The sequence below is a fragment of the Pelecanus crispus genome, chromosome 26 (assembly GCF_030463565.1).
Source record: "Pelecanus crispus isolate bPelCri1 chromosome 26, bPelCri1.pri, whole genome shotgun sequence".
In the NCBI taxonomy this organism is placed as follows: Eukaryota; Metazoa; Chordata; class Aves; order Pelecaniformes; family Pelecanidae; genus Pelecanus; species Pelecanus crispus.
The window spans coordinates 2,586,171-2,606,366 of NC_134668.1; the positions used below are offsets into that span (position 1 = coordinate 2,586,171).

General features: G+C 71.0%; 1 protein-coding gene across 1 annotated transcript; it reads left to right on the forward strand.

Annotated features, from left to right (window-relative positions):
- The first annotated feature begins 935 nt into the window (after positions 1-935).
- Positions 936-17,795, forward strand: GTSF1 (gametocyte specific factor 1). The gene is given in 11 exon segments (XM_075724893.1): positions 936-1,028; positions 3,105-3,239; positions 3,318-3,405; positions 3,497-3,572; positions 3,683-3,737; positions 3,739-3,849; positions 3,851-3,930; positions 14,136-14,206; positions 15,015-15,127; positions 16,039-16,168; positions 17,776-17,795. Coding segments are annotated over 11 exon segments (972 nt in total).
- Positions 17,796-20,196: the final 2,401 nt, after the last annotated feature.

Consider the following 20,196-nt stretch of genomic DNA (forward strand, 5'->3'; position numbering starts at 1 on the left):
TTGGGGGTGCTGGGGGATGAAAAGCTGGGCATGAGCCGGCAATGTGTGCTCGCAGCCCAGAAAGCCAACCAGGTGCATATAGCACCGCCCAGGGCCCATATAACATCACCTGGGCCCGTATAGCATCGCCCAGGGCCCATATAGCATTGTCTGGGCCATATATCACCACCCAGAGCCCATATAACACTGTCTGGGCCCATATATCACCACCCGGGGCCCATATAACACTGTCTGGGCCCATATATCACCACCCGGGGCCCATATAACACTGTCTGGGCCCCTATAGAATGGCCCGGGGCCCATATAACATCACCTGGGCCCATATAGCACCACCCAGGGCCCATATAACACTGTCTGGGCCCCTATAGAATGGCCCGGGGCCCATATAACACTGTCTGAGCCCCTATAGCATGGCCCGGGGCCCATATAACATCACCTGGGCCCATATAGCACCACCCAGGGACCATATAACACTGTCTGGGCCCCTATAGCACTGTCTAGGCCTCTATATCCTTACCCAGGGCCCATATAACACTGTCTGAGCCCATATAGCCAGGCCCAGGGCCCATATAGCACCATCTGGGCCTCTATATCCCTGCCCAGGGCCCCTATAGCACCATCTGGGCCCCTATAGCACGGCCCAGGGCCCATATAACACTGTCTGAGCCCATATAGCCGGGCCCAGGGCCCATATAGCACCGTCCTGGGCCCCTATAGCCCTGCCCAGGGCCCCTATAGCACCGTCCGGGCCCCTATAGCACGGCCCGGGCCTACCCAGCCGCGCTGCGGGCGCCCCGCGGCGGCCGCCCGGCCCCGTTGCCATGGCGACAGCGGAGCGCGCGGCCCCGCCGCGCCGGAAGCCGGGCCCCGTTGCCGTGGCGACGCGGCGGCGCGCGAGGCCGGTTGGGAGCGGAGCGGCCGGGCCGGGCCCCGCAATGGAGCCCGAGGCGCTCGTCCAGTGTCCCTACGACAAAAGCCACCAGGTCCGGGTGTCCCGGCTGCCCTACCACCTCGTCAAGTGCCAGCAGGTGAGCGGGGGCCGGGGGCCGCTGGGGGCCGGGGCCTGCCCGGGGCCGGGGCCTGCTGGGGGCCGAGGTTGGGGCCTGCTGGGGGGCCGGGGCCTGCTGGGGGGCCGGGGCCTGCTGGGGGGCCGGGGCCTGCTGGGGGCCGAGGTTGGGGCCTGCTGGGGGCCGAGGTTGGGGCCTGCTGGGGGGGCCGGGGCCTGCCCGGGGCCGAGGTTGGGGCCTGCTGGGGGGCCGAGGTTGGGGCCTGCTGGGGGCCGAGGTTGGGGCCTGCTGGGGGCCGAGGTTGGGGCCTGCTGGGGGCCGAGGTTGGGGCCTGCTGGGGGGCCGGGGCCTGCTGGGGGGCCGGGGGCCTGCCCGGGGCCGGGGCCTGCTGGGGGCCGAGGTTGGGGCCTGCTGGGGGCCGGGGCCTGCTGGGGGCCGAGGTTGGGGCCTGCTGGGGGCCGAGGTTGGGGCCTGCTGGGGGCCGAGGTTGGGGCCTGCTGGGGGCCGAGGTTGGGGCCTGCTGGGGGCCGAGGTTGGGGCCTGCTGGGGGCCGAGGTTGGGGCCTGCTGGGGGCCGGGGGCCTGCTGGGGGCCGGGGGGCCTGCTGGGGGCTGGGGCCTGCTGGGGGCCGGGGGCCTGCTGGGGGCTGCTGGGGGCCCGGGGCTGCTGGGGGCCAAGATTGGGGCCTACGGGGGGTCTGGGCCTGCTGGGGGCCGTTGCTGGGGCCTGCGAGGGGCCTGGGCCTGCTGGGGGCCAGGGTTCGGGTCTACGAGGGGCCGGGACCTGCTGGGGGCCAGAACCTACGGAGGGCCGGGGCTGAGGTTGGGGTCTACAAGGGGCCTGGGCCTGCTGGCGGGCCAGGGGTCGAGGCCTGCTGGGGGGCCGGGGCCTGCTTGGGAGCTGGGGTTGGGGGTCTGTGAGGGTCCGGGGCCTGCTGGGGCCGAGGTTGGGGGCCTATGAGAGGCCGGGGGCCTGCTGGGGGGCCAGGGCTGGGGTTGGGGTCTACGGGGGGCTGGGGCCTGCTGGGGGGCCGGGGGTTGAGGCCTGCTGGGGGGCCAGGGTTGGGGTCTACAAGGGTGTCCTGGTTTCGGCTGGGATAGAGTTAATTTTCTTCCTAGTAGCAGGCACAGTGCTGTGTTTTGGATTTAGTAGGAGAAGAATGCTGATAACACGCTGATGTTTTCAGTTGTTGCTAAGTACTGCTTATGCCAGTCAAGGACTTTTCAGCTTCCCATGCTCTGCCAGGGGCACAAGAAACTGGGAGGGGGCACAGCCAGGAGACCTGACCCAAACTGCCCCAAGGGCTATTCCATACCATATGACGTCACGGGCAGTATAGAAACTGGGGGGGTTGGCCGGGGAGCAGCGATCGCTGCTGGTAACTGGCTGGGCATCGGTTGGCGGGTGGTGAGCAATTGCATTGGGCATCACTTGCTTTGGATATTATTATTACTATTATTATTATATTGTTATATTATTATTTTACTTTATTTTATTTCAATTACTAAACTGTTTTTATCTCAACCCAGGAGTGGGTTTCTCACTCTTACTCCTAGAATCATAGAATCTTTTAGGTTGGAAAAGACCTTTAAGATCATCCAGTCCAACCATTAACCTACACAACCAAATCCACACTAAACCAATCAAGGGTAGGACTAGACTAAACCATGTCCCCAAGTGCCACATCTGCCCGTTTTTTGAACACTTCCAGGGATGGGGACTCCCCCACCTCTCTGGGCAGCCTGTTCCGATGCTACCCCCCCCATCGGGGTAGGGGGAGCGAGCGAGCGGCTGCGTGGTGCTTAGTTGCTGGCTGGGGCTAAACCACGACGACGGGGCCGAGGTTGGGGTCTACGAGGGGCTGAGGCCTGCTGGGGGCCAGGGTTGGGGCCTGCTGGTGGCCGAGGTTGGGGCCTGCGAGGGGCCAGGACCTGCTGGGGGGCTGGGGCCTGCTGGGGACCTGGGACCTACAAGGGGCCAGGGCCGAATTTGGGGTCTACGAGGGGCCGGGGCCTGCTTGGGGGCCGGGGATAATCCAGCCCTGAGGCAGAGGCTCCCCCCCAACCCCATACCCCGCGCCTCTCCTTGCCCCCTGCAGAACAACCCGCAGGTGGCCCGCACGCTGGCCACCTGCCCCTTCAATGCCAGGCACAGGGTGCCCCAGGGCAAGCTGCGGAGCCACGTCGCCTCCTGTCCCGACAAGCGCCAGCTCGATGTCCCCCCACGGTACGGCGTGGCCCCCTCCTCACTGCCCCGGCGGGCCGAGCTCAGCTGTGCCCCCCCGACAGCTGTCCCCTCTGTCCCCGCAGAGATGGACATGTTCCTTGGCAACAGGATGAAGCAACCGGAGGTCCCCACGGCCTGGCAGGGCCCCCCGTGCCAGGAGGACTGGGAGGCTGGTGAGCATCCCTGGGGTGCCAAGCCGTGCTCCCCCCGCCCTCACCGTGTCACCCCAAAGCTGGCACGTCCCCGTCTCGTCACCTCTTGCAGAGCTGGAGGAACTGGAGGACCCGCCGCCGTTCATCCTCAACGTCAGGACAAATGACCTGCTGCTCCCGTGCGACAGGTAGGACCCGCAGGGCCGGGGACGTCCCCTCCTCGGTGCCCACATTCAGGTGTCGTCGTCCCCCGGGGTGCTGCCCGCGCCGACCCCCCTGGCCCTCTCTTGCCCCCCAGCTCTGCCCCGGCAGCACCCACGAGCCAGAGCCGAGGCGGGGGAGCCGCAGGACACCCCGCGGCGGGTTGCGGAGCGGCGGCGGGCACAGGAGGGACCGCGGACAGTGACGGCAGGACCGGGGTGGTGCCCGTCTCTCCCCCGGGACCGGGGGGACCGCGGTGCCAGGGGGGGCTGTGCCCCCTCGGCCGCTGCTGTGGGGTGTGATCGTACCCACAGCTTTTAAATGCATGTTACAAATACGCTGCCTGTGAGTGTGCATGGTGTCCTTCACCCGAGGGGGACCGAGGGCACCCTGTGGGGTGAGGACCGGGCCACCCCCCACGGGACGGACGCTGGGGGTACCCATGGGGTGGGGACCCAGGGGACCGTGTGACCTGGGGACGGGGGCACCCTAGGGATGGGGATCCAGGGGACCCCCGGCGCGAGCTCCCAGCCCGTCCCGCTCCCGCCACGCTCCCTTGGCTGCGCTCCCAGCGTGCTCCACATGGCCCCGTCCCTTGTGGCACCACCTCCGCGGGGGCTCCAGCACCCGGGGGGGGGCAACAGCTCTAGTGCACGGCAGGATGTCACCCCCCCTGGGGCCCGTCCCTGTCCCTGTAACCCCCCGCAGTGTGTCCTTGTAACCCCCCGGGCCAGCCCGTGTCCCTGCCACCCCCCTGGTGTGTTCCTGTGACTCCCTGGGCCAGCCCCTGTCCCTGTCACCCCCCCAGTGTGCCCCCATACACCCCCTGGGTCAGCCTGTGTCCCTGTCACCCTCCTCAGTGTGTCCCCCTACCCCCCTGGGCCAGCCTGTGCCCCCATACCCCCCCCGGGCCAGCCCATGTCCCTGTCACCCCCCCCAGTGTGTCCCTGTAACCCCCCAGTTTATCCCCATAACCCCCCAGGCCAGCCCATGTCCCTGTCACCCCCCTGGTGTGTCCCCCTACCCCCTCCCCGGGCCAGCCTGTGTCCCTGTAACCCCCCAGTTTATCCCCATAGCCCCCCAGGCCAGCCCGTGTCCCTGTCAGCCCCCTGTCATCCCCCCCAGCGTGTCCCCGTCACCCCTAGGCTCACCCACGCCCTTGTCCCACCCCGGCGTGTCCCCGTAGCCCCCCACCCCATCCCCCCCAGCGTGTCCCCGTCCCCCCAAGCCCCCGGTGCCCCACTGTCCCCCTCACCCCCGTTCCCAGCCCCCCTAAACTCGAGCTCTGGCGGGGACAGCGACGAAGAGGATGGCCGTGACCGAACTGGCTCAAGGTGACCCCAAACCTCCCCCCCGCAGGTCCCGGTGCCTGGGGGGCCGCTGTCCCCGCTCCCTGGGCACCAGATCCCCCTCCCCAGTCCCTCCCCCACCACACCGGGCGTTTCCAGGCGGGCGCTGCCCAGATTTTGGGCCGGGGGGGGGGGGGCTATTTTAGTGCCTCTTGCGCAACACGGGTGCCTTGTGCTCGGGCTGCGTCCCGGGGCATCGGGCCGTGGGTTCCCCACCCCGGGGAGGGGTGGGGGGCAGCTGGGGAAGCCTCCTTAACCCCCCCCCACCCCGTTGCATTCCTCCAAAAAAAATGTGTCACGCTGTCGTCCCCCCCGCCAGCCTGGCGGTGACACACACCCGTCACACCCAGGCTGCGGTCAACCACGGCGTCGGGCCGGGAACATGGGGGATCCCCCCAATCCTCCACCCCCCCCGTCCCCCAATTCCTTCTCCCCTTCTCCTTCCAGCGGGGTATTTCCAGGAACCCCAGGGAGCCCCCACCGTGCCGGGAGGTGAGGAGAGCTCGGAGAGGAGCCGACGGATTTGGGGCGGTACGTGTGGAAACGGGAACGCGTGTCTCGCGCCCGGCCGGGCTCCCTGCCCGCCCCGCCGCTGCCGCTCGCTCCCCGGCCTCCTCCAACGCCGAGGCAGGCGGCGGGGGACGCCGCGGGGCTGAGTTTGGGGGGAAAGCCTGCTTTTTTTTTGTTCTTTTTTTTTTTTTCTTTTTTTCCAGCGGTTCACAGCAAGGTCAGATATATATCTTTCCCCGTCCGGCGGAGGGGAGCGCACGGGCGGGGTTGCGTTGGTCCCTCCTGGCCGGGCAGAGGAGGAGTGATCTGGTGTTGCAATTAATTCCTCCCTCGTCAGTGCCAGAAATGCAGCTGCAGAGCGGTTTTTATGCGACTAATAACTCCCGTTAACGTACATCTGGCAGGAGCCGCGCATCCTGGGCTCAGCCCATCTGGGAGACGCTTTTCCTCCCTCCGTCTCCAGTCCGGAGGCTGAACACGAATCGTTTTGCGGCAGCCGCTCCTTCCCCAAGCTTTAACCTGCCAAGCGCTAACCTTCGCCCGCGGCTGCCTTTCCCCCGCACCCCCCAGACGTGTTTTAAACCCCTTTATTTCCTTTAGGCCGGGGGGGGTTCATCCCCCCGCAGCTCAGCGTGGAGAATCGGGACGCCCGCCCTGGGTTTCTCTCGGCTGAAACGCTTTCCCTTGCGCATCCTCCCCGGCCACGAATCCCATCCCTGCGTGGAGCCGGCGCTTCCGCGACGATGCCCGCTTCCCCTCGCCGCAGAGCCGAAACGTTTCGCCCTCCCCGCGCTGTCCGCAGGTGAAAGGCCATCCGCATCCCTTCCCGCTCCGTAAGGGTTAAGGAGGAATTTCTCCAGCTTTGTTGCCTCGCTTGTTTAAAAGCGTCTGACTGCTTCGGCTTTGCCTGACATCTCTCCCCTGTGGTTTCCAGAGCAGTTTCATGTGTGCTTCGAACCGTGCCAATAACGGCCTTGCAACACTTGCCGGGAGTTTTTGCTCGGAGGGTGGATCCAGCCGGGTAGGTTGGAGGGCTGGCTTATTTTCACCCGCGAGCCGGATGGGAAACGACAGGCGTTTCCCCCCTTTTTCCACCTATTTCACCGCTATTTTCCCCTCGACGAGAGCGGTCGCAGATCCCTTTGCCGCTATTCCCCCCTCGTCAAGAGCAGTCGCGGATCCCTTTGCCGCTATTTTTCCCTCATCGAGAGCGGTCGCGGATCCCTTTGCCATTATTTTCCCCTCCTCGAGAGTGGTCACGGATCCCTTTGCCATTATTTCCCCCTCGTCAAGAGCAGTCGCGGATCCCTTTGCCATTATTTCCCCCTCGTCGAGAGCGGTCGCGGATCCCAGAGCGCGGAGCCCCCCTCGCGCTGCTCCTTGGTGGGAGCCGTCGGGTTTTCCCCTCGGCGGGATGCGAGGAGCTTGGGGAGGGGGAGCCGGGCTCTTTTCGGTGGCGGCACAGATAATGTGTCGCCTGCATCGCCTTCGTCGTCCCCCGCAGCCGCCGCTGTGGAGCGGGCACGCTGTGCCGGGGCACGGCCGCAATTTGGGGGCCGGCAGCTCCTGGCTCCCACCCTGCTCCCCCCACCGCGCCGCGCGGCTTCTTCGCGCTACGGTTTTGGGGGAGATTTTTACCCCTTTTTGGCCTTGCCTCACGTGCTTTAACCACTTCTCCCTGTTCTGTTCTCTGCAGCGATGAAACGCCCCGTGTGCCCCGGCCCTCGCACGGCTCCCGCAGGCCCGGGGACGTGCGCCGAGACCCCCCCGTATGGGAGACGCGGGGCTGTGAGTACCGGCTCTGCCCGAGCCGTCCCGCTTCCCCTACGCGGTTCCCAGGAGAAAATTCCCCTCGTCTTAACCCACGTTGTTCCCCGGCTGTGATTCAGCGCCCGACGTCGCTCTCCGGCTGGTTTCTGCTGGAGTGGGGGACACACATGCACCAAAAAAAAAAAAAAAAAAAAAAAAATTTACTGTCAAACCGCATCTAAAAGCAGCAGGAAAAGGAAAAGGGCAGGAACCGGCGAGCGTCTCGCAGTTGCAGGCAAATGGCAGCACCGAGGTCCCCGCTCGCCGGGAGCTTTGGAGTCTCCGGGGTGGGAGCCGCGGCCGGGGGGTTTGGAGAAGTCCCGTCCCCAGCAGCACCCCAGCCCCGGGGAGGGGGGATGCCCCGGCAGGAATCGCTCCCCGCAAAGCCCTTTTGGGGCGTATTTTTTTTTTTTTAAACGACTTTTTGCTTTTTATCTCTGCAGCTCGTGGGGATCCCTCCCTCCCACCGAGATTTGGCGTTCGCCACCCCCTCGGGGACGCATCCTGCCCCGGCGCGGGCACCTCCAGGGCTCAGCTCCGGCTCCTGGGGCAGCCGGGCTCAGCGGGCGAGCGGGACTCGGAAAGGCAGGAAATTAGGGAGAAAAACAACAAATACCCAGAAACAGCCGGACCGGGGGAGGAGGGCTGGGCCCCATCCGGCCCCCCCCCTCGCCGCTCCCCCACTAAAGCTGTGCTTTCTGGCTCCGGGACGCCCCGCGCTTGGTTCTGGGTTCTCGCGGCCGTGTCGCGGGGGGGTACCCGATATTGGGGGGCTGGAAAGGGGCGAAAAGGGGGCAGGAGCCCCCGGGAGGTGGGGGGGTGTCCCCAGGTGCTGTCAAGGTGGCCCCACGCTGCCTGGGGGCAGCTGGCCAAAACTGGGGGGGCAAAATGGGCCCCGGGCAGCCCCTGCCCTTCGCAGGGTGGGGGGGACCCGAATGGGGGGTCGTGTGCGACCCCCTGGGGGGGGGGGGTGCGTGCGGGCGCACACGCGTGCGGTGGGCACGCGTGTAAGGGGGTGCGCACGCCACGCGTGCGCCGCGGTGTCCCACGTTCCAGGTCCCGGGAACGCGCGCACGCTTACATGCACGCACACATGCACACACACGCATGCGTGTGCGCACCTGGGCCCTGCGCTGCCCACGCCAGGGCCAGCGGTGCCACGAGCACACGCGTGCGTCGGCCACGCCTGTGCCACCTCTGCCCCGCGTCCCTGCTCCCCGCCACCCCCCCCCGGCGCGGGGGCCCCCCGGGCCTGGCCGCCTGCCCGGCTCCCCAACGCCTGCAGCCGCCAGCGCCTTTTTGGGAAGCAGCCGGCGCGCGGGGCCGCATCCGCACCCGGGCTCCCCGCCAGCCCCGGGGCGCCGCGCCAGCACCCGTGCCCCCCGCCCCGGGGAAACTGAGGCCGGGCACCCCGGGGTATCCCACCCATGGGCCTGCACCGCCGTCGCCCACCCCTGGCCCCCCTGTCCCGCGCCCATGGGGGTGCTCCCCGCTGTCACCCCGCGTGTCTCCCACCCCAGCCCTGGGGGGGTGTCCCCCCGCGCTGCCCCCACCGGGGGTGACGTGGCCCCGCTGCCGGCCCGGGCTATATAGGGGCTGGCGGCGGCGGTGAGTCAGGCCCGGGCCCCCCCGGCCCCCGCCGTGACTCAGGGACGCTCCCGGCACCGGCCATACTTGGCCGGGAGCACCCGCGCCCCGGCACCCCCCCGCGACGGGGGTGCCCCTGGGGTGGGGACCCTGGGGACGGCACTCACGGGGTGTCCCTGGGGTGGGGACCGTGGGGATGGCACCCGTGGGGTGTCCCTTGGGTGGGGACCGTGGGGATGGCACCCGTGGGGTGTCCCTGGGGTGGGGGACCGTGGGGGCGGCACCCATGGGGTGTCCCTGGGGTGGGGATGGCACCCGTGGGGTGTCCCTGGGGTGGGGATGGCACCCGTGGGGTGTTCCTGGGTTGGGGACCATGGGGACGGTACCCGTGGGGTGTCCCTGGGGTGGGGGGTGGCACCCGTGGGGTGTCCCTGGGGTGGGGACTGTGGGGGCAGCACCCATGGGGTGTCCCTGGCATGGGGACCATGGGGATGGCACCCACGGGGTGTCCTTGGGTTGGGGACCGTGGGGACGGCACCCGTGGGGTGTCCCTGGGCGTGGGGTGTCCCTGGGGTGGGGGCCGTGGGGATGGCACCCACGGGGTGTCCCTGGGGTGGGGGCCGTGGGGACGACACCCGTGGGGTGTCCCTGGGCGTGGGGTGTCCTTGGGATGGGGACTGTGGGGACGACACCCGTGGGGTGTCCCTGGGCGTGGGGTGTCCTTGGGATGGGGACTGTGGGGACGACACCCGTGGGGTGTCCCTGGGCGTGGGGTGTCCCTGGGGGGGGAACCATGGGGACGACACCCGTGGGGTGTCCCTGGGCGTGGGGTGTCCCTGGGGTGGGGACAACACCCGTGGGAACGGGGGTAGCCCTGGATCGGGCTCCCCCAGGACCGGGGGACGGCGCGTGGGGGGGGAAACCGAGGCACAAATTGGGCCGCGGGCGCCCGCGCAGCCCTCGCACGGGGCCAGGACACGCACGCGTGTGCGTCTACACGCACGAGGGGACGGTGCCGGGGCACACGCGTGTGCACGCGGGCCGTGCGAGGGCAGGAAAGGCCCCGGCGCCAGCGCATTGTTCGCTGCCCGCCTGTCACTTCCACCCCCCCCCAGACCCACGGAAATGTCCCCATTGTCCCCACGGGCACCGTGCCCACGGGGGGCACCCGCGCCCCCGCAAACCACACGCGCGTGCAAGAACCCACGTGCGCCCAAGGCGGGTTGGGGGGGGTGCAGCGGTGGGGGGGCACCCATGGCAGGGTGCTGGGTGGAGTGGGCAGGGGGACGGGGGCTCCCTCTGCCCCCCAACCTGGGCGCAGCCCAGGTTGGGGGGCAGAGGGAGCCCCCGTCCCCCCCCCTCGAGCCCCCCGTCCCAGCTGCGACGGGCGCCATTGCATCAGCGGCGCAGGAATGCGGCCGGCCCTGCGGCAGGCGTGCGAGGCCCCCCGCACACGCCCCTCGGCCCCTCGCACACCCGGGCACCCGCCTCGCACGGTGGGGTTGGGGGGGGGGGGGGGGGCCACCTTTTGGGGACTTGGGTGGGTGGGGGGTCCCAATCCCCCCCCCTTTGGCACCAGCACGTGGCGGGCGAGCGCGTGGTGTGGGCGCACGCGGGCGGAGGCCGAGCGCCCGGCATTTTGCACGCCGGCCGGGCGGGGCGCGTGGGGTTCGCACGCTCGCCTTGCACGCTCGTGGGGGCGGGGGGGGGGTGGTGTCCATGCGCCCACCCTTCACACGCCCGCGTGGAGCGAGCCCCCCCCCGCCCATGCACGCTCGCGTGGGGAGCGTGGGGGGGGCACCCACGCCCCTCGCACGCCCCTCGCACGTGGGCCCCGCAGCGGGACAGGGCCTGGGGGTGCCCCCCCCCTCCGTGTCCCCTCGTGTCCCCCCCAACAGCCGAATGGAACAGCTCCGGCTCCGTTTCCGCTGTTTCCTTCAGGAAGCAGCAGCCGGATCCGGCCCCCCCAGCTCCCCCCCCGCCGTGTCCCCTTCCTCCCCGCCACTGTCCCCAGCCCCACGTCCCCCCGCCCTGTCCCCCTCCTGTCCCCCGTGTCCCACTCCCCTGGTGCCGTCTGTCCCCCCCCGTGCCCCCCTGTGCCTGTCCCACTCGTGTCCCCCCGTGGTGTCCTGTGTCCCTTTGTCCCCTCAGTGTCCCAACACCCCCAGTGTCCTCCCCACTGTCCCCCTCAGTGTCCCCAGTACCCCCAGTGTCCCCTCAGTGTCCCCCCCTGTGTCCCCTCAATGTCCCAGTACCCCCTGTGTCCCCAGTGTCCCCTCAAGTGTCCCCTCAGTGTCTCCCCTGTGTCCCCTCAGTGTCCCAGCACCCCCATGTCCCCTCAGTGTCCCCCCCTGTGTCCCCCCAGTGTCCCAGCACCCCCAGTGTCCCCCCAGTGTCCCCAGCACCCTCAGTGTCCCCTCAGTGTCCCCCCTGTGTCCCCCCAGTGTCCCAGCACCCCCAGTATCCCCTCAGTGTCCCCCCTGTGTCCCCCCAGTGTCCCAGCACCCCCTGTGTCCCCCCAGTGTCCCAGCACCCCCAATATCCCCTCAGTGTCCCCCCTGTGTCCCCCCAGTGTCCCAGCACCCTCAGTGTCCCCCCTGTGTCCCCTCAGTGTCCCCTCAGTGTCCCCCCAGTGTCCCAGCACCCCCAGTGTCCTGCCACCGTGTCACCGGGGTCTCATCCCCTCCGTCCCCGACCCCTCGCTGGTGTCCTCTGTCCCCTCACCCTCCGCAGGGTCTCCGTCCCCAGTGCCCCTCGGGTGTCCTGGTCCCCCCGTGTCCCTCCTCCCAGTGTCCCGGTCCCCTCGGGGGTCCCAATTCCTGGTGTCCTGGGCCCCCCAGTGTCCCTGTTCCCAGTGTCCCGGTCCCCCTTGGATATCCTGGTCCCCACTGTCCCTGTTCCCAGTGTCCTGGTGCCCCTCGGGTGATCTGGTCCCCAGTGTCCCGGTCCCCAGTGTCCCAGTGAGCTCGGGGGGGGTCCCAGCGTCCCCCTGGGTGTCCCCAGTCCCCAATGTCCGGTGCCCCTCGGGTGTCCCCATCCCTCATGTCCCCACTCCCCCCGGGGTGTCCCGGTGTCCCCGGGGTGTCCCAGTCCCTGGTGTCCCGGTGTCCCAGGATGTCCCAGTGTCCTTTGGGTGTCCCAGTCCCCAATGTCCCGGTGTCCCAGGATGTCCCAGTGCCCCTGGGATGTCCCAGTCCCCAATGTCCCGGTGCCCCCGGGGTGTCCTGGTGCTCCCGGGCTGTCCCAGTCCCCAATGTACCTGTGTCCCAGGATGTCCCGGTGCCCCCAGGATGTCCCAGCCCCTGATGTCCCTGTGCCCCCAGGATGTCCCAGTCCCCAATGTCCCGGTGTCCCAGGATGTCCCGGTGCCCCCGGGGTGTCCCAGTCCCCAATCTCCCGGTCCCCCCGGGGTGTCCCGGTGCCCCCGGGATGTCCCGGTCCCCAATGTCCCGGTGTCCCAGGGTATCCCAGTGCCCCCCGGTGTCCCAGTCCCTGATGTCCCAGTGCCCCCGGGATGTCCCGGTCCCCAATATCCCGGTATCTCAGGGTGTCCCGGTGCCCCCGGGATGTCCCGGTCCCCAATATCCCGGTGTCCCAGGGGTGTCCGGTGCCCCCGGGATGTCCCGGTCCCCAATATCCCGGTGTCCCAGGGTGTCCCGGTGCCCCCGGGATGTCCCGGTCCCCGATGTCCCGGTGTCCCAGGGTGTCCCGGTGCCCCCGGGATGTCCCGGTCCCCGATGTCCCGGTGTCCCATGGTGTCCCGGTGCCCCCCGGGATGTCCCGGTCCCCGATGTCCCGGTGTCCCAGGGTTGTCCGGTGCCCCCGGGGTGCCCCGCTCCCCGCTGTCCCGCCCCGCCCCCGTGCCCCCCGCTCCCCCGGCCCGGCCCGGTGCGGTGCCGGTGCCGGTGCCCGGCGGGGCTCTGGCTCCTCCCCGGTGAGTCACGGCGGGGCGGGGCGGCCCGGGCCCCCCCGGGCACTTTTCCGAGGGGACTCGGGAGCGGGAGGCAGCGCCGAGCCCGGCCCAGCCCCGCTCCGCCATGGCCCCGGCCCCGGCCCCCCCGCGCCGCCCCCGGCCCCGGCCCCGGCCCCGGGCGCTGCCGCCGCTGCCGCTGCTGCTGCCGCTGCTGCTGCCGCCGCTGCCCGCCGCTGCCTTCAACCTGGAGGGCGGTCGCGGCCCGTCGCCTTCCGCGGGGCCCCCCGGCTCCCTCTTCGGCTTCGCCTTGGACTTTTACCTGCCCCAGCCCCGCAGGTACCGGCAGCGGCCCCGGCAGCGGGGAGCGGCCCCGGGGCGGGACGGGGCGGGAGCGGGAGCGGCACCGGGGACGGGTCGGATGCCGGGAGCGGCCCCGGGAACTGGGGAGGGGACGGGAACCGGCCCCCGGGCAGCGGGCGGGGGAGCGGGACGGGCCCGGGCGGGAGGGAGCGGGGGGGGGGGAGCGGGCGGCAGCGGCAGCGGCACCGGGACCGGCACCGGCACCGGGACCCCGCCCGGCGGGATGGGGAGCGGCCCCGGGAGCGGGGCGGGGGGCGGGGAGCGGGACCCGGGAGCGGGGCGGGGGAACGGGAACCGGCGCCGAGAACGGGAAACGGGAACGGAGACCGGGACGGGGCGACGGGAACCGGGGGCCGGAACACAGAACGGGGCGGTCCCGGGCACCGGGATGGGATAACGGGAATCGGGAACCGTCCGGCCCCGGGGGTCTCCGGCGGGGCTGAGGGCAGCGGGCGGGGGCTGAGCCCCGCTCCCGGCTCCGGTGCCCCCCCGCCGGCCCCCGCGGGGGGTCCCGGGGCCCCGCTGCCCCGGCCGGAGCGTTTCCTGTAACCGGAGCCGGGAGCTGCCCCGGGGGGCGGCGGGGGGCTCGGGGGGAGCCCAGGCGTCCGGGCACGGCCCTGACCCCCCCCCCGCCCACCGCGTGACCCGCACCCGGGGGGGGGGGGACCCGGGCGCCCGGGGGGCAAACCGGGGGGCACCCCCGATCGCCCCGGGGCCTGGGGGCCCGTGGGTGTCCCCCCCCCGGCCGTGGGTGGTTTCGGGCGCTTCCTCCCCCACGGAGCCGGAAGGGGTCACCCAGGCCGGCCCCGTGGGCTGAGTCAGAGGGGCCCGTGGGACCCCCGGGCGGGGGGGGGGGCTCCCCCCAGGACCCCCCCACGCCAGGGCTCCTGGATCCCCCTGCGAGCCCCCCGGGCGCCCCGTGGGTGACGGCCACCGTGTCCCCGTGGGGACACCCCCCCCCAGTGTCAGCATCCTGGTGGGGGGCCCCCAAGGCCAACACGAGCCAGGCCAACGTCACGCAGGGGGGGGGCCGTGTACCACTGCCCCTGGCCCGCCGCCGGCGGCTGCACCCCCATCGACTTCGACCACATCGGTGAGGGGACGACGGCGCAGGGGGGGACACGGGTGGGGATGGGGCCCCCCGGGAGTGGGGATGGGGACACGGGGGGGGACACGGGTCGGGGACGGGGTCCGCCGGGAATGGGACGGGGACGGGGACACGGGTGGGGACACGAGGACATGGGGTGGGGATGGGGTCCCCCGGGAATGGGGAGGGGGACAGGGACACGGGTGGGGACACGGGGACATGGGTGGGGACACGGGTGGGGATGGAGCCCCCCGGGAGTGGGGATGGGGACACAGGTGGTGATGGGGTCCCCCGGGAATGGGGGACAGGAACAGGGACACGAGTGAGGGATATGGATGGGGATGGGGACACAGGTGGGGATGGGGCACCCCAGAAATGGGGATGGGGACATGGGTGGTGACATGGGTGGGGATGGGGACACAGGTGGGGACGGGGCCCCCTGGGAATGGGGACAGGGATGGGGACACGGGTGGGGGACAGGGGTGGGGACAGGGACATGGGTAGGGACGGGGATGGGGACATGGCTGGGGACAGGACCCCCTGGGCGTGGGGACGGGGGGGGCATGGCCGTGGCAGGAGCACAGCCCCCAGCACCCCCCGGGCCCCAGCAGCCCCCATGGGCTCCCCCAGCCCCCCCGGCCCAGCCCCACGTCCTTGTCCCCCCACGGCCACGTCCCCGCGGCCTTGGCAGCGCTGCCGGGCTCCCGTCCTGCCCGGTTAATGATAAACCCGGGGGGGAGCGGCGGGGGCTGGGGCGGGGGTCCTGTGGGTGCTGGTGGCGGTGGGTGCCGGCCTGACCCTTACCCCCCCCCAGGCACCCGCACCCACGACTTCGGGGGCAACAGCACGGAGACCACCGACCCCGTGGAGTTCAAGTCCCTGCAGTGGTTCGGGGCCACTGTGCGGGCGCACAAGGCCTCCATCCTGGTGCGGGGGCGCGGGGGGCACGGGGGGGCACCGGGGGTGATGGGGGGCATGGGGGCGTGATGGGGGGTGACAGGGGGCACAGGGGGAGCAGGGGGCACAGGGAGGTCATGGGGGGCACGGGGGGATGATGGGGGGCACTGGGGATGATGGGGGGAGCAGGGGGCACGGGGAGGTGGTGGGGGGGCACGGGGGGAGCAGGGGGCACGGGGAGGTGATGGGGGGCACAGGGAGGTGATGGGGGGGCACGGGGGGTGATGGGGGGCACTGGGGGTGATTGGGGGAGCAGGGGGCATGGGGGGGTGGACAGGGGGCATGGGGGGGGTGACAGGGGGCACGGGGGGCACAGGGGGGTGACAGGGGGCATGGCAGGAGCAGGGGGCATGGGGGGTGATGGAGGGCACGGGGGGTGATGGGGGGAGCAGGGGGCATGGGGGGGGTGACAGGGGGGGTGACAGGGGGCATGGCAGGAGCAGGGGGCACGGGGGGTGATGGAGGGCACGGGGGGTGATGGGGGGAGCAGGGGGCACTGGGGGTGATGGGGGGGCACTGGGGGTGATGGGGGGAGGAGCAGGGGGCATTGGGGGGGGTGACCGGGGGCACGGGGGGCACCAGGGGGGGTGACAGGGGGGCATGGCAGGAGCAGGGGGCATGGGGGGTGATGGGGGGCCATGGGGGGGAGCAGGGGGGCACGATGGGAACGGGGGGGCATGGGGGATGACAGGGGGCTGATGGGGGGCACAGGGGGAGCAGGGGGGCACGGGGGGGTGATGGGGGACACGGGGGGGAGCAGGGGGCACAATGGGAACGGGGGGGCACGGGGGGTGACAGGGGGCACAGGGGGAGCAGGGGACAGGGCTCTGTCCATGTGCGGCCCCCCTGTGCCCCCCACCCACAGCCCCCCTCGCCCGCAGGCCTGCGCCCCACTGTACAGCTGGAGCCCCCCCCCAAGGAGGAGGGGGGGGGCGCGGGAGCCGGTGGGCACCTGCTTCCTCTCCATCGGCAACTTCTCCAAGTTCGTGGAGTACGCGCCCTGCCGCTCAGGTGGGCCCCGTGCCCCCCGGCACCCAGGGCTGGCACCCCCAGAGCCCCCCCACCAGCACCCATGGGTCCCCAGAGCCCCCCGGCACCCAGGGCTGGCACCCCCAGAGCCCCCCACCAGCACCCGTGGGACCCCAGAGCCCCTCAGGCAGCACCGCGGGGGGTGGCACCCCCATATCCCCCCCAGGCAGCACCCATGGGACCCCCAGAGCCCCCCCAGGCAGCACTCCGGGGGTGGCACCCCCATAGCCCCCCAGGCAGCACCCATGGGGACCCCAGGCACCCCCAGCCCCAGCGCCCCGGGGGGTGGCACCCCCCATATCCCCCCCCACCAGCACCCATGGGACCCCAGGCACCCCCCATCCCAGCACCCATGGGTCCCCAGAGCCCCCCAGGCTGCACCCCAGGGGGTGGCACCCCCATATCCCCCCCAGACAGCACCCATGGGAGCCCAGGCACCCCCAGCTGGCACCCTGGGGGGGTGGCACCCCCATAACCCCCCAGGCAACACCCATGGGACCCCCAGAGCCCCCCATCAGCACCCATGGGACCCCAGAGCCCCTCAGGCAGCACCGCGGGGGGTGGCACCCCCATATCCCACCCAGGCAGCACCCATGGGACCCCAGAGCCCCCCAGGCAGCACCCCAGGGGTTGGCACCCCCATAGCCCCCCCAGGCAGCACCCATGGGACCCCAGAGGCCCCCAGGCAGCACTCCAGGGGATGGCACCCCCCAAATCCCCCCAGGCAGCACCCATGGGACCCCATAGCCCCCCCAGGCAGCACCCCGGGGGGTGGGCACCCCCAAATCCCCCCCAGGCAGCACCCATGGGACCCCAGAGCCCCCCAGGCAGCACCCCGGGGGGGTGGCACCCCCAAATCCCCCCCAGGCAGCACCCATGGGACCCCAGGCACCCCCAGCCCAGCACCCCGGGGGGTGGCACCCCCCATAACCCCCCCAGGCAGCACCCATGGGACCCCCAGGCACCCCCAGCCCCAGCACCCATGGGACCCCAGGCACCCCCAGGCAGCACCCATGGGCCCCCCCAACCGCTGCCCCCTCTTCCCCACAGACCTGAACTCGGCGGCTGGGCAGGGCTACTGCCAGGGGGGGCTTCAGCGCCGAGTTCACCCAGGTGGGCCTGGGGGGCACCGGGGAGCGGGGGGGGCAAGGGGATGGGGGCGGCATCGTGGGGGAGGGGGGGGGGCCGGGACCCATGGCCGGGGGGGGGGATGGGGGGCCCGGGGGGGTGCGGGTGCAGGGGGGGGTGATGGGGCCTGGGGGTGTATTGGGGGTCTGGGGCTCTATTGGGGGGGTGTGGGGGTAAATTGGGGGTCTGGGGGGTTTGTGGGGGTCGCAGGGGGGGGTATGGGGGGGGGTGGGCGGTATATAGGGGGCATATAGTGGGTTCAGGGGGGTCCTGGTGGGTGCCCCAGGCTGAGGGGGGCCCCCCCGGTCTCCCTGCAGACAGGACGGGTGCTCCTGGGTGGGCCTGGCAGCTACTTCTGGCAAGGTGAGACCCCTGCCCCTGCCTGCCCCGAACCCCCCTGCCTGCCCCTAAACCCCCCTGATTGCCCCTAAACCCCCCTGCCTGCCCCTGCCTGCCCCTAGACCCCCCTGATTGCCCCTAAACCCCCCTGCCTGCCCCTAGACCCCCCTGCCCTGCCCCTGCCTGCCCCTAGACCCCCCTGCCTGCCCCTAGACCCCCTGCCTGCCCCTGCCTGTTCCTAGACCCCCCTAAACCCCCCTGCCTGCCCCTAAACCCCCCTGATTGCCCCTAGACCCCCCTGCCTGCCCCTGCCTGCCCCTAGACCCCCCCTGCCTGCCCCTGCCTGTTCCTAGACCCCCCTGCCTGCCCCTAGACCCCCCTGCCTGTCCCTGCCTGCCCCTAGACCCCCCCTGCCTGCCCCTGCCTGTTCCTAGACCCCCCCTGCCTGCCCCTAGACCCCCCCTGCCTGTCCCTGCCCACCCCCAACCCCCATTGCCCCCAACCCCCATTGCCCCTAAACCCCCCTGCCCGCCCCTAGACCCCCCCATTGCCCCCAACCCCCATTGCCCCAAACCCCCATTGCCCCTAGACCCCCCCCATTGCCCCCAACCCCCATTGCCCCTGGCCGCCGGCACAGGGGGGCCGCGGGGTGCTGAGCCCCCCCCCCCCCCAGGGCAGGTGATGTCGGCGACGCAGGAGCAGATCGCAGCCTCCAGCTTCCCCGAGTACCTGATCCAGGGGGTGGCCGGGCAGCTCCAGACGCGCCAGGCGCCCGCCACCTACGACGACAGCTACATGGGTCTGCGGGGACGGGGGCACGGGGACGGGGGCGTGGGGACATGGGCAGGGGCGTGGGGGACACAGGGGACAGGGGGTACCGGGGCGTGGGGACATGGGGACATGGGGGCATGGGGGGGCATGGGGGCATGGGGGGGCATTGGGGACATGGGGGGCATTGGGGACAGGGGCATGGGGACATGGGGACAGGGCATGGGGACACAAGGGACAAGGGGGACAGGGGCATGGGGACATGGGGACATGGGGGGCATTGGGGACAGGGGCATGGGGACATGGGGACAGGGCATGGGGACACAAGGGACAAGGGGGACAGGGGCATGGGGACATGGGGGCATGGGGGGCATTGGGGACATGGGGGGCATGGGGACATGGGCATGGGGGCATGGGGGGCATTGGGGACATGGGGGGCATGGGGACATGGGGGGCATTGGGGACATGGGGGGCATTGGGGACAGGGGCATGGGGACATGGGGACAGGGCATGGGGACACAAGGGACAAGGGGGACAGGGGCATGGGGACATGGGGACATGGGGGGCATGGGGACATGGGGGGCATGGGGACATGGGGGCATGGGGGGCATTGGGGACATGGGGGGCATGGGGACATGGCATGGGGGCATGGGGGGCATTGGGGACATGGGGGGCATGGGGACATGGGGGGCATTGGGGACATGGGGGGCATTGGGGACAGGGGCATGGGGACATGGGGACAGGGCATGGGGACACAAGGGACAAGGGGGACATGGGCATGGGGGCATGGGGGGCATGGGGGCATGGGGGGCATTGGGGACATGGGGGGCATTGGGGACAGGGGCATGGGGACATGGGGACAGGGCATGGGGACACAAGGGGACAAGGGGGACAGGGACATGGGGACATGGGGACATGGGGGCATGGGGACATGGGGGACATAGGCATGGGGACATTGGGGAAAGGGGCATGGGGACATGGGGGGCATGGGGACACAAGGGACAGGGGGGACATGGGGGACATTGGGGACATGGGGGGCATGGGGACATGGGGGGCATGGGCATGGGGACATGGGGGACATGGGGGGCATGGGCATGGGGACATGGGGGGCATGGGGGACACAAGGGACAGGGGGGACAGGGGCATGGGGGACATGGGGGGCATGGGGACATGGGCATGGGGGGGACATGGGCAAGGGCATGGGGACACAGGGGACATGGGGACATGGGGGACAGGGGGCATGGGGACACGAGACGTGACAGACATGGGGGACATGGGGACATGGGGGACGTGGGGGGACGGGGCGAACAAGGGCACGGGGACACAGGGGATGGGGACATGGGGACACAGGATGGGGGCACAGGGACACAGGGGATGGGCACAGGGGATGGGGACTTGGGGACACAGGACAGGGCACAGGGACACGGGGACGTGGGGGCCATGGGGATGGGGGAGCAGGGGCCAGCGGGGCACGGGGACATGGAGGAGGGGTGGGGACAGCGCGGGGACGTGGGCACGGAGGCGCGAGGCACAGGGGCGTGGGGACACGGGGCTGGGTGGCATCCGTGGCATGGGTGACACCGTGGGTGACACCATGGGTGACGCTGTGGGTGACCCCATGGGTGACCCCACGGGTAATGCTGTGGGTGACACTGTGGTTGATGCTGTGGGTGACCCCACGGGTGACCCCACGGGTAATGCTGTGGGTGACCCCACGGGTGACCCCACGGGTGACCCCACGGGTGACGCTGTGGGTGACGCTGTGGGTGACCCCA